This window comes from Coffea eugenioides, chromosome 1 (assembly GCF_003713205.1).
Source record: "Coffea eugenioides isolate CCC68of chromosome 1, Ceug_1.0, whole genome shotgun sequence".
In the NCBI taxonomy this organism is placed as follows: domain Eukaryota; kingdom Viridiplantae; phylum Streptophyta; class Magnoliopsida; order Gentianales; family Rubiaceae; genus Coffea; species Coffea eugenioides.
This window is the reverse complement of record NC_040035.1, coordinates 19,074,449-19,089,327: the sequence shown is the minus strand read 5'-3', so window position 1 is coordinate 19,089,327 and position 14,879 is coordinate 19,074,449. Positions and strand designations below refer to the sequence as shown.

At 37.8% G+C, this 14,879-nt stretch overlaps 1 protein-coding gene across 1 annotated transcript; it reads left to right on the top strand.

The window, feature by feature from the left end:
- Nucleotides 1-3,571: 3,571 nt before the first annotated feature.
- On the top strand, nt 3,572-4,170 carry LOC113782835 (60S ribosomal protein L23a). The gene has a single exon (XM_027328769.1). It carries the CDS (start codon nt 3,636-3,638, stop codon nt 4,095-4,097), a length of 462 nt encoding a protein of 153 aa, XP_027184570.1. The 5' UTR covers nt 3,572-3,635; the 3' UTR covers nt 4,098-4,170.
- The last annotated feature ends 10,709 nt before the right edge of the window (nt 4,171-14,879 follow it).

The window sequence follows — 14,879 nt, the reverse complement described above, 5'->3', positions numbered from 1 at the left end:
ATAACTCAGGGAAGTACACTCACCGGATCAAACAAGGATAATTTCGAAAGTTTCCTTCCCAAGTGTGGCTTTACTCGTCGTTACCTCCTAGAACAATCAAGGCAAACACTTAAGACTCGACTCCAAGACCGAGGATGGAATTCGCAAGTGAGACTCGGTTACGAGCCATATGCCTAATCAAAAGAACCATTAATGCAAAGCAAAGAGGTGACCTCGGAGTGAAAAGGTAACAATTAGTCTTAAAAGCATGAACAACCTCAAAGTCCTTCCTACAATGACTGACCAAATCCAAATTTGAAGTAGATAATGAAAGCAAGATCAATACTAGGAAAACAGAATTTTTCCAGTTCCGCGCGACCTTATATGAAAAATCATATCTCAAGTTTTGTAAGTCCAAAATTAATAAAAGTTATACCGTTGAAAAATACATTCAAAGGGCTATAACTTTCCAGAAAACACTATGGTAAGATTCAGAACGTAAGTCAGTCGAATTCAAGTCGCAAGTTGCTGCTTTGTCCAATGGAGGATAGAACAGGTACAAGATTTCAGTCATTTTTGAAAAATCACCATAAATTGGACAAATAGAAACAGGATCTGAAATTCATACGGTTTATAGCCCTATGAATCTAGTTTAAAATGCAACAAACGGAACTCAATTCCGACATTTCTACATCAAGATATAGCAAATCTTCCAAGACTGCACCGAAGCTCCTACAAACATTTGGACAGCACTTCCCCTTGTCTTTCTTTACTTTTCCAGCCATCAAGGCTTCTTTTGTGTTCCTCAATCACTCCCAAAGGCATACACAAAATCAGTTCATTCAATAGCCATTCAATAAGCCCCAAGTAGTACGAGTACAATTCACGCTAGGGAAAAGTCCGGAAATGCAAGTTAAGCTCAAAACTAGAAAAACAGTTTTTGACATCATTTTACGGTAATGGCACCAAAGGCACTACAATTATCGGATGAAGGTCCAAGACCCACCGTTTCGAAGCTAAGAGATAGGGGTACAATATTGAAGAAGGTCACTCAACCCAGTTTCGAGTGTAACCAGGTGAAAAATGCAAGATACTACACCAGAATCACAAAAACAGATTCACAGAACGCATTCTAGCGGAAACATCATAAATCAGGCTATCCAAGTCCAAATCCAGAAATTCCAAAGCCACCTGAAATATAAGAAATAGGGCTACATTTCATCAGAAGGCCTCAAAAACCAATTCGGAAGCATTCCTAACTAAAATAACCAATTACAGAAGCAATTCTCCAATTCGGGTAAAACCAGAACAGCAGGGGTAATTTCGACTTTTCTCAAGCTACGATACTCCGATTGACCTGAAATTTTTCAGGCCCCTCTAAAATATCATTCCCTACAAATTTTATGTTTTAATCCAAGGCCAATTCGGCCTCTAACTAGGATCTACAAAACCGGGCAGAATGTTATCATCATAAACCCTAACTTTCCAAGATTTATTCCAAAACAGAAATTGTTTGCAATTAACCACTTTTTCCACCTCATAGAGTCCTTAAACATCATTTCCAATCATCATATATAGCCACACAATCATGTTCATAGTAAAACAGAAAAATCCCCAAAAATTATAAAACTTCATCAATTCAATCACAAATCAAGAAATAATCCATAATATTGCATCTCATACTACCACTAAGCATGATTTAAGCATCAATAGAGGGAGGAGAGTGGTTCTTCATAACTCACCTTAGAAACAAGAGAGAGAGAGGAACAAGTCCTCTTAGCTTTCCAAATAACTCCACACAACACTTCACTATCACTCCCTTAAGTGGTTTTATGGAGCAAAATCAAGGTTGGATGGTTGAGTAAGTTGATTGAAGCAAGATTGAAGCCAAAATCTTGAAGAGTTTTCTTTCTTTTGTTGCTCAAGGAGCTCGGCCAAGATGAAGAGAAAATGGTGAATTTTTGGTTATTTTTTTGATTTATTTGGTCAATGGTAAGACAATGAATAGTGGTCTTATAAGTCCCCCCAATCAAATGGTAACACTTGTCACTTATTTAATGCAAGCCTATCACTTTGTTTCCTCTCACACCAATCCAAATTGCAACCTCTACTTATCTCTTAACACCCGGTAAATTAATTCCAGTATCCAAAACTTAACCTAGTTGGCCGAATTTTTCTGAACTTTTCGCACTAGTGGGTCCCACGTCCGGTATACGCTCTTAATTTCTCAAAACCTATTCGATACTAGAAAAATCATCTAAAAACTATATTTACTCAATAAAATTATCTAGGAAATTTTCTAATAAAGAAAATGTCGAAAAGGCGGGCGAACAATAAAATAACCCGAGAAACTTAGAAAATTTCGGGCTCTCACACTTATAAAATCCCTCATATTTTCTTCAAAATTCCCTTTTATTTGGAATCCATTATTTTACAATACTACTCATTCACATCCTCAATAGTTACAATTAATCATAGAACCAAGGGTATTCCCTTTACTTTCATCGTTAAGGTAAACTAGGGTTTTTTACGTCTTTTGGTAGTGTGATTACTCGGTACGGAGTGTGTACTAAATTTGGCAGTTAAGAGTGAGTTTTAGATAATAGAAAGTGTGTGATTAGAAGTGAGAATAATAAGTTAATGAATCATAAGATAAAACCCTAGTACACGCGATTTAAGGAAAATCGGTTTGAACCAACGGGTACCGTTCGCTACCAATGGAATACACCACTTGCCACCACTTTATTACCCTAATCTCCTTGTTTTAGTTGAGCTAATTAGCTCTTAATTAACCCTTAAGTCAGCCACCATTATTGACTAAGGAAAAGAGAGATATTTTGATGGAAATATTTGTGATTAAGCCATTTGTCAAAAATCCAACCAAGGTCCTGACCAAGACATTTTCCTTTCTTCTTATCTTTCTTCTTGGCTCACACTACAAGAAATTTGGTCTTCAGTGACAAGCCATTTTTGTCACAAAAAAATAAAAAGTCGTCACTGATAACTTTTATTGACAATTTTCTAGTTGTCACAGAGTCGTCACTGAAGGCCCGTCGGTAAAAGTATATAGTGACGACAATAAAAGTCGTCAGTGAATGGAACTATTTTGTGACAACTGATGTCGTCAATAATTATTGTAATTTTAGTGATGACATAGTATCTTGTCAATGATGTACAAATAAATGTCGTCACTAAAAGTGATATGTAATTGTCATTGGTATAGACTAATTACTGACGACTTTTATTGTCACTAAACACTTTTTAATTCTATGACCACAGATTGTTATTAATGGAAAATTCCGATTCAATGATAACTCTTTATCACCATGAAAATTGAAAATTTTCCTACAACAATTATATCTATAAATGGAAAAAAATGAGAATGATTTATAATTAGCAAATGAATGCATCCATTGCATTACGAAATGTCAAAATATCATATAAGCATTCAAATATCATAATGAAGTTCAACAACACCCTATAGATAGTTTGATAAGTGGTATTTGGCCTAAATTTCACATATAACTCGAGGTAGCTTTACAAAACAAATCCAAGTCCCAAATTTCAACACAGAGCTGCTTCAGTAACACTCAGCTCCTCCCCTCAACACTCGGCTCCTCCCCTCAGGTAAAAGATTTGTAAGGCAGTTTCCAGCAATGGCTCCTAAAGCTGACACCACAAAAAAGCTTGATACAAAGGCTCAGGCAGCCAAGGTTGCCAAATTTGTCAAATCTGGGACAACTTTTAAGAAGAAAGCCAAGAAGATCCGGACCAAAGTTACCTTCCATCGTCCTAAGACATTGAAAAAGGACGGGAACCCGAAGTACCCACGTATCAGTGCTCCTTCTAGGAATAAGTTGGACCATTATCAGATTCTCAAATATCCTTTGACTACTGAATCTGCCATGAAAAAGATTGAAGATAACAATACCATGGTATTCATAGTTGACATCCGTGCTGATAAGAAGAAAATCAAAGATGCAGTGAAGAAGATGTACGACATACAGACCAAGAAAGTGAACACTTTGATCAGGCCTGATGGAACAAAGAAAGCATATGTTCGGTTGACTCCAGACTACGATGCTTTGGATGTGGCAAACAAGATTGGAATAATATAAACGAATTTAGTCATTGTTTTGTTCCGATCAAAGATACTGTCTTTTAAGTGTGACAATTTGCTAGGCTGTTTTGTCGTGAAAAAAAAATACCAAATTTCAACACAAGGGGGAATTTTTAACATCAGACAAAATTTCACTAAACCTTGCCATTTCCCAATTTCACTATATCTCTTGTAGTTCGGTTTCTTAGCTAAAATTTGCAATCCAATAAGAACCTCAATAATTAAAGCTGGACATTCAAAATCAGCCCCAAAGAAAATCAAAATCAGCCCCAAACTAATGCACCAAATTAGCTCAAGAAATAAGTACTGCTATTAAACTTCAGCCTCAAAGGAATAATATAACAAGTTGATAAGGCAACAAGCACTACTATAACAAGTACTAATATAAGTACTGCTATGAACAATAGAACCAGTTGATAAGACGATAAGCACAACACTAAAGGAAAAGCAACTTCAGTTCACTTGCTTAGCTAAAACATTCAAATAAACTAAACTAAACTAAACCAAAACAATCCAAACAAATGCACCACAGAGGATACAAGGTGTCAAGTATGATAACCAAAGTAATGTCAATCATGATATAAGGTGTCAAGCAGGAGCAATGTGTACCAACATAACTAGAATGTTTCTTTGCCATTTAAAAGCAAATAACAACTTTCTTGTTCTAGATCTCTGAAATTACTTTTGCTGTTTGTCATGGTGTATTAATTCCATAGAAAACCAGCACCCCTTAATATTGTATTCCAATCAAAGTAGTGAGTTAGGCAAGTGGCGGGACATTGCAAAACATTCACAATGAAATTTACTTCAAGAATGGCACCAAAAATGGGAACCATTCATGTGAAAAGAAAAGGTATTACCTCAAGGAATGCCTTCAAAACCCACATAAAAGTTAGTATTATTACTCTGTTAACAGAAAATCCAACCTACATCCAGCAAAAAGGTTGTGATTATACAGTATAAAATAATGCTATATGGAGAACAAACTACCATGTAAGACATGAAACTATCAATAATTAGCAATTAACTGTGGCAAGATGTACACTTCTCAATTTAGCATTATTCCAAGTAGAAGAGGCAAAGCCATATTAATTTGAAAAGGGACATATAGATAGCCGGGGGAGATGGAAAGCAGGTTTTATAGTGAATATTGGGCTAATAGATAATATGATAGCACTTAGCAGAGCTGTGGGGAGTACTCAAAAGGATAAAAATGGCTTGGAACTCTGGAGAAAGAAGAGTGATTCTGGACACGAATTGCAAGGCAGCTTTGGAACTAATACAAGGAGCAGGACAAGACTCACCACTATACAATCTAATATGTCAGATCAGGAATGTTTTAAGCAGGGATCGGGAATCCTGGCTACAACATGTTTGGAGAAAGAAGTAAGTGTGCAGACTAGCTAGCTAAAAGTAGTGTCAACAAAGAATCTGGGATGCAAATTATAACAGAACCGCCACAGGAACTTAGTGAATTGCGTGGTGCAAATATTTTAGGGGCTGTGACCCTATGTTTTGTTTCTGTTTAAGAGGTTTGACCTCTCCCTCGTAAACTTAACAAAAGGAACATACTAGGCAGAGAAGTAAATGCGGTCAACACATTTGCAAGCAAAACATTTTGGCCAAAGCACCTTTGCCCTTAAAAAATAGTGAAACATGTGAAATTCAGCACAAGTAAGGCTAACAAGTATATTCTAGAGAATCATGGACTCTCAAAACATACCATAAGAAGCTGTCCATGCTGTTCTAATAACATTCCTAGTTCATGAATTTTTACGGAGGAAGATCTTTTTTCACATCAAAACTAATTGATGAGTTTTGGTCCTCTTACCAAGCTCTTCCAAAGTGATACTAGTACAAGTCCTTAAGTAGACTTGAGATGCCGCCTTAGAACTCTATCACCAGATTTCTCAGTCACCAGATGCAACACCTTAGACTTGAGATGCAACCTTAGAGGTTTGTGTTCTAGAATGAATTTATAATGTCGCGCCCCATATTTTATAAGAAAAATAAATAAATGGTTTAAAAAGTGAATTTTTGATTTGAAAAATGAATTTCGATTTACAAAGAAAGTGGGTCTAAATGGGACTTGAAAATCCGACGATTTGACCCAAAATATAGTTTAAAAAGGGTTTTTGAAATAAAAATCGGAGTCGCCACTTGGTATAGAGTTAAGGTGTACCAAGTCACCTAAAATGAATTTTTTAAAGGAAAAGGTAGAAAGAAACCCCTTTTAAACGACTCCTAGTCTACGTAAACCAACGAAAAAGGTTCGGGAGTCACATTTGACGAAGGGGAAGGCAAGGATAAAAATCCAAGGCACCCCTTCGACCTAGCCAAAGCTAGTTGCGCGATTTAGTCAAAGATTTTCTTGTTTTAACCAAAGCATTTATCACATTTGGATATACTATATGAATGCAAACCCTAGACCTAGGAGGGTATCGGGGCAAAATTTCTCTTCAAAGCTTGAGTGGTGCCAATCACATTAGTTGTGATGCCCAATAATGACTCTTTGGAGAGGTCACGAATAATACAAAATATGAGACTCTAAGAAGAGGAAAAGGATAAAATAATTATAGAAATATACATGTCTTAAAGGAATGCATCATGTCGGGTACGGGGGACTACTGTTCGTGACTCAATTTTCCCTTTAATAGAGGGAATACGAGCGTGCTAAGGCTAGAAAGCCAAACTCGTCCATATCCCATATCCAAGGGGCTCCCTAATCTAATCAAGCTAATGATTTAACCTAATTCTAATGCTTATATGAAATGCAAGTCTAATGTCATGTTTCATACAAAAGGGACGAGTAATATACATATAAGGGGAGAATATGGGGGAAGGGGTATATGTATATAAGAAAATATGGTGAAAGAGGCCCTAAAAAATGAAGATATGCGTGAGATGAAGTGATCACACAATCATGCAATCATGATCTAACGCGCGAAGGGCTCCTAAGGGTCTAGCGTTGGACTATCCCATATCTACGCTCTCTCACAAGCATTGGACTTCCAAGAGCTCGAGGGGACAACCATGACTAGCATTGGACTAGCCACGGTTACGTGCATTTGCATCCATCATACACATATATAAGTAATGTGCATAATTAAAGCAAGTAGACATGTGAGCACGTAATTCACATAACACATAGCACACAAGCATGCATATCTAGATGCCAAAACCTAAGAAAGCGGTAACACATAGCACGTAAGCATGCAAATCACATGAGGCAAATAAAGCTAATAAAGCCCTAACTATTACACTCGGGGGAGGCCTACTACAATCTAAGAGGGGAAATGAAAATAAATAAAATAAAATAAACCTAACTATTACAACTTGGCATTTAAATGCCTTTTAAATAACCAAAATGAAGCTAAAATAAATATACGAAATTAAGAAGACTAAAGCGAGTAAATAAATAAAATGAAAACATTCAAAAGGCATGCAATTAAACACATAAATCACATAGGGCACGTAGAGTCAAATAAGGTAAGAAATGAGGGAAAGGGTGTACCTCCCTTGAGTTTGTCGCCCTAATGAAGCGAGATTACTTATTTTCCTTCCAAAATAATAAAAGGGTCAAGGCACCACTTTAATTACCAATTAATTACATGGAATGAAAATAACACGAAATTGAATCACCTAAAACACCCAAATAGACTAAACAACCTATACTCAAAGGTTTAAAGCAGACAAGGACCCAATTGAAAGAATTATAAAAATTTGAGGGGTCAATTTGATTAATTTTCTGAAATATTTGGGCCATAGCAAGATAAAGGAAAGCTTAGGGGGTTAAAAAATAGAATTTAATAACGTTTCCATGCATGCATCAGACATTCGGCCAGATGAAAGTTTTCTTTGCTTATGTGAGTTTCTGCTACAAATTACAGCTCGTGGACAAATTGAAAAGTGGCAATCACCATTGGCTCAAGTTTAAATGTGCAAACAAAGCGACGAAACTCAATTTGGGAGCTGTTACGGGAAGCAAGAATATGAAAAACTAATGCAGCTTCATGCAAAAGTAATGTGAGAGGAACTTCTGCAACTTTCTATTGCAGCATCTCCCTTATTCAGCCTAGATGGATTCAGGTAGAGCAACAGAAATGCAAGATCCCAAAGGCACGCACTTGGGACAGGGAGAAGGGAAAGATAAAAAACACAGCGGAATGCTACGATCATTTGCTAAAGAATTCGATTCAGACTTCCCAGAAAAACAAGAAAAACTCGACTCAAAACAAGATAATGAACACTGACGGGCTCCCCAACATGCACATGACATCTCAGTCAAATAGCAAACAAATCAAGCATTTTAAGCAAACCAAAACTTCAGCAATCCAAGGAAAAAGAAAGGATCTGTCCACGCTGCTACAACAAGCTGAGAGCTTCGAGCTTGTTGCAGCAGATTTTTATGCGCACCTCTAAGCACAAAAGTACTCTAAGACCAGGTAAACAGGCTCCTGAAACATTCTTCCTAGTTTTCAACATAAAAATCTTAGGCTGAAACAAAAAATTCAGAAAGAAAGAACGTGCAAAAATGGAAATAAAATTTCTGCAACTTTCGGATAGCTAAAATCCATTTTCCAGTAACTATTTTTTTTTCCAACTTCCAACAATGGGATTCAGGACATATGCAGCCAACAAAATTCAAACGAATAGCAATCTCTCGAACCAAAACAACACCTTATGCATCCTATCATCAAGACCCAGCCTTAAACTATGCATTCCCTAGAATTCTCCAACCCAGACTGCGCGCAAAGACAAGCAAAGCAACAGCCGTGAACTCTCACAAACCCATCAGCTAAAACCTATAGAAAAAACCCCAAACTTCCGTCCCCAAAACCAAACCAAACCTGAGGATTTCTCAGTCCCAACAGAAGTAAAACTTAGCCTTCTTCGAATAACAAAACCCAGACATGAAACCAGAGTATGTCGAATGAAATGCAACAACTAAGAATAAATTTTTGCCTGTGAAATACAAGTGCACGCAGGAAAACATCAGACTGTCTCTCATCTTTCGACCACATTCACAGATTCTGAGTTTCATAGTTTTCATGTCAAGAGACTCAAACAAACACCAAACTTTACTCCAGCAATCAAGACGCAATAATCAAGCATGAATAAGAACCCAGAATCTCTGGTTACACAGACTAGATGTCATACGGAATAGAAAGAGTTGAAGACTACCTGTTCACCGCCTTTGGGCTTGAAACTTCAGCCTGGGTTCGATGGAGGTATCAACGGCCAAGCCTGAACCTGGGTTTTCAGCCTTGGATCTCCTTTTCCACTTGCTCTTTCTCAGATCTCTCGGTTCTTCCTTCTGATTCTTCTTCCTTGCTGTTTTTCCTTTGGTTCCCTCCTAGCTCAGTTTTCTTTCTTCCAGCCGCTACTCCAATCACTCTACTCTCTTCTGGTTCCTCACTTTCTCCTAGACCCCCGATAGTTTCTTTCTCCAGCCTCCCGTCACTCTTGCCCAAAACCCTAAGCTTCTTAGGTTTCCTTCTTTTCTCCTCGTCAAGCCTCTCTCTCGGTTTCTCCCTTGTCGTTCCTCCTCTTGCTTTTTCCAGCCGCCTTTCTTTCTTTTTATCAGCCGTCCATTTCTATTCCTTGTTTCTGTTCTCGGTTTCCTTGTTCTTTCTGCCCGAAAAACCCAGTCTTTTAGCCAGTCTCTCGGGTTCTCTCATGCCCAGATTTTTCCCCGTGAGCTTTTCTTTTTTTTCTCCCAAGCTGCTTCTTTCTTTTCTTTTCTGTTTCAGCCCTCCATTCCTCTCAGAAACCTAGCCTTTTTTCACTCAGCCGCCAACAGGTTTTTTACCTCTCAGCCCCAAGACATTCAGCCGTCACCCATCTACTCTCTCAGCTCCCCCCTTTTTCCATCCGCCGTCCCTTTCTTTTATAGCCCAAAGATTTTTTTAGCCCTAGCATCCGATGGTTCCCCCCTACTTGATATCTTTCTCCTGCTTTATAAACCCTTGGATGGTTTGTTGTCCTATGATGCTCTTAGGGCAGGGATGAAAGCCAAGTGGACTGATCAAATGGAGCATAAAAAAATGAAACCCCGTGGACAATGAGCTGGAAATTTCTTGTACCTGCGTTTTACAAATAAAAATGAAGAGGAAAGGTTTGGATCGTGTGCTTCTCAGGGTCCATGAGCTTGCCTTTTCCTCTTTTTTCTTTTTAACACGTAAGATAAATGAAACGCTAAAAAAATTGAATTTAAAAGAAAATAAACATATTTTTTGTGAACAACTTTCTCTCTTCTTTTCTCGGTAAATCCTAATACTAGAAAGTCTTAAAATACAACTAAACGACTAAATGAGCAAAAAATAGAAAATAAATAAAATAATAATAAATAATAATGATAATAATCTAGAATGCTACAAAATACTAAAAAAAATACCTAAAACAAAAATCATGGGATAAAATAAATAAGTTAAAAATTTGGTGTCTACATATAAGTTAGCAGAAAAAAAAAGTCTACAGTATCTCAACTTGCAGGACTACATCCATATCTAATATACAGCTTTTAAGGCAAAGTACAAATGCAATGATTTGGAGCAACTTGTCCAGGTTTCTAAAAAAATAAATAAATGGAAACAAAGAAAATGAGAGTCGATTTGTGAGTGTGCACATTTACACAAAGATAGAGCACTTCCAATAGGAAAACATTAGGAAAGAGCTTGAAGTCTTGACAGACATATTTCAATCACCTCAATTCAAGAAACATTCAAGGCTGCTTTTGAACCAGACAAAGTGCATGGATCTAAACGAGTTGAATTTTGAAGTGAAAAAAATGCTGCTTTTGAAAAGCATTCAAATCTGTAGAATATACTCTTACTACCTTAATTGTAATGCATTTAGCTCTACAAACAACACCACAATACTACCTTAATTGTAATGCATTTAGCTCTACAAACAACACCACAATGATGATTTGTAGACGCTTTAAGTAAAACTGAAAAGGGGATGCTTTGAACACATACCAGGAATTGCTGAAAAAGGGACGCTTTGCAGTTTAATGTGAAATTAAAACCAAAAAATAAAATAAACCAAGCGCTTGAAAATAGAATAACCAAGAATTTGATAAAATCTTAAAGAAACATACAATCTAAATTTTTTTAGAAAGCAAAATCCAACGGTTTCAGAGAATAATATATCAAACCCAATAAAGAACAAAATCTTCAAAATAAGAACATGCTGCTAATGTTCAATTAGACTAGTAACAATAAAGTTTATAAAAAAGGGGGGGAGAATTTCCCTCAGTCACCGCCGGCTTGGTGCAGGTGTTCTTCTTGCGCTTCTTGGCGCCACCGTCGAGGTGGAGGGCTGACTCCTTCTGGATGTTGTAGTCGACTAGGGTGCGGCTGTCCTCGAGCTGTTTGCTAGTGAAGATGAGGTGCTGCTGTAGGGCAATAAAATTTGGGGAGAAATTGAAACAATTGATCATCTAAGTAGGGTAGAAAAGGTGATTGCAAATGATGGCGATTGCTAATTAGGGTAAGAAACTTTGGGGAAACTAGACAAATGATAGAGAAGAAGAGAATTTACCCAAAAATTGAATGTTGGGAACACAAAATCGGGTCAATAAAAATTGGGGGAAATTGATTACTAAGCAAGAAGAGAGAAACTTGCCTTTTTACAGCACATGCTCTGAGGAAACATATCAAAATTAGTAGCCCAATAAGGAGGAATGCTCGAGCATTAGTGAGAAAGAAATTGAGAGGGGTCGAAGTGAGAGAGAGACCGAGAGAGACAGCGAGAAGGCCAGCGAGAAGGCCAGCGAGTGAAAATGTGAGAATTAGAAGTGTATCAGACTTAGCCCAAAAGTTGTAGACTTGTACTCTTTCATTTTGAAATTTGCTTTTTAAAGAATGCCTCCACCAATTTTCAATTCCCGCTATTTCTTTTTCATTTTGAAAGAAAAATTTGATCCAATTTTTAGTTTTATCTTTTTATTTAGATTCTCAAAGAAAGGTTATTTTCTTTGTATTAAATTAAACATTTTAATTAAGTATACTAGATCGGGAATCTACTTTCATATTATTTTAAGAAATAATTCATTATTTTTAAACATGAAAAAAGAAAAATCTTAATTATGTGTTAAGAACTTTCTATCAGTTTCTAGAAAAAAAATTTAGTTTTGTCTAATAGTACTATATTTTTTTAGATGTTTTATATTGAAGAATCATGAATGTAAACTTGCACGAAACTATAGTATACGTATTGATTTGTAAGAAAAATATGTATTCGTTTTGACTTTTAGCAAATCAACATTAAATTTGAAGGAATTGCAGTAATTAGTAGTCCTGATTTCATTAATTAACTTATATAACACAACTAATTCCGCTTTTCATCAAAATGAATTTGTACTTAATGAGTTTCAACATTCGACCAATTAGATGTCAAGGAGGCATTGACAGTACCCAAAATTAAGGTATTTGAATTTAGAGGCCTTGAGTTCTAATTGTAATAGTTTATATAGTTGTTCAAACTAAAAACTTTCATTAATTTTTTTCAGTTAAAAACTTATTGAGTAACTATGACTAGTTTAATAAATTATCAAATTTTAAAAAAATTAAATTAATATTTAAGTAACTATGACTAGTTTTTTTTTTTTTTTTTTTTTTTTAATAAAAGGGGAGAACCCCCCAAATTTTATTCAACAGCAACAAAATCATACGACGAAGGAAGCAAACCCTCCCTTCAATACATGCCAGAAAAATAAGAAAATACCTAACAACTAACGTTTCGAATATATGGATAGCCCATTGCATCCAAGTTAATCAACGACCGAGCCCTACTTGGAAGCAGATGATGAGATTGGAAAGTAACAAATGGACTCTCCAAAGATAAAGCCGCTAGGCTGTCTGCCACAGCATTCGCCTCACGATAGATATGCGTAATGGTCCCCTGCACCTTACCTAACAACAACCGAATCTGGCTTAAAATGCTACACAACGGCCACTTACCAATCGATTGACTAGTAACCAGCCGGGCCAACACTAGAGAATCTACTTCTACTAAAATATCTGACAACCCTGTCCCAACACACCACTGTAGACCAGTTAACAACGCTAACCCTTCCGCATGTACCACCTCACATTCCCCAAACTCCTTATAAAAAGCACCAAGCATCTTCCCTTCAAAATCCCGTACCACTCCTCCGCCTTTCGCCAACCCATTTGACACACTTGCGTCGGTGTTCAGCTTGACTGCCCCTCGAGGAGGCTTCCTCCAAGATATAGCTTGCGGACAGAAAGATTTATGTGGTTTGAGCTGAAAATACCGTGCAAAGTAGGTATCCGTATCCCCCTCCAACTGAGACCTTTTCAACATACGCGCAGCCCCCAGAGCAACCAACCACCCATTGATGTCTGAAATAACTTTAAAGCAGGCCGAGGGAACATTACCAAATCGAGCGTCATTTCTACTACGTCACAGAAACCATAACACTACAACAGGTATAACACACCGAACATGATCCAAACGCCCACTCCCAGAAGATTGAAACCACACCACTAGCAACGAAGAAACGCATGAGAATGAAGTCCACGGGATACCGCAAGCGCGGAAGAAATGCTTCCAGACAGCACTTGCCAAGTTGCCCTGCACAAAAATATGATGCAAAGACTCCTGTGAATCACCACAACAATCACACTTGGAAGCCAAAGAAAACCCTCTAGAACGGAGCTTGTCATCCAACGGCAGAAAACCAGCCAAAATCCTCCAAACAAGGTAAGACATCTTTAACGGCAGCAATGGACACCAAATTCCGCGCCACACCAAAGACAGGTTACGCCGCTGTCTAATTAAATCCCATGCAGACGACACAGTGAACCTACCATCCGTTGAAGGAGCCCAAACCAATTCATCCTTAAGAGCTGGATCAACATTTGTCTGCAAAATACTATTCACGACCGATCGAGGAAGAACCTGGAGCAAACGTTCAATATTCCACCCTGTAGAGCTATAGAACTCAGCTACCAAACAATGAGGAGGCTCCCCATCACACTGGCTACTAAGCGGTTCGTCAAAAAGCCAACGATCGTACCAGAAATCGACAAACCCCTCACCAACACGCCAACGAAAATTGGCTTCAGCAACAGCCCGAACTGAGCAGACCCGCTTCCATATTGCCGACCCAACACCAACCTCTGCCGAGGACGGATGTTGGTCACCAATGTATTTTCGATGCATGAACCTTGCCCACGTAGAATTCTTTTGACGTATTCGCCACCATAATTTCATTGCAAACGCCTTCTCTACATCCAGCAGTGATCTGAAACCCAAACCCCCTTCTGCGACTGGAAAACATAATTTCTCCCAGGAAGACCAATGAATCCGTCTCCCATCCTTGCCATCCCACAAAAATGCATTAAACAGCCTACCTAGCCTTAGAAAAATCCCCTTCGGTGGTTTAGAAACCTGCAATAAATAAATAGGCATTGAGTTCAACACATGCCGAAGCAATATGATCTTCCCCCCAGCAGACAAGAAGCGGGAACTCCAATGAAGAAGCTTTGCTCTAACAGAAGCAAAAACTCCATCAAATAAAATACTCCTACTACGGCCACGAAACAGTGGCACTCCCAAATATCTCACAGGCCAAGATTGCCCTTGAAACCCCGTAGCTTGTTGAATTAAAGTGATGGTATCCGAAGGAATCTTCGACGAACACAGAAACCTACTCTTGGCAAGATTTATTTTTTGGCCAGAAAGAATTTCATACTCTCGCAACAAGGACGACACAGCTTGCAGACAGTCAACCGATGCCCGTGTGAAG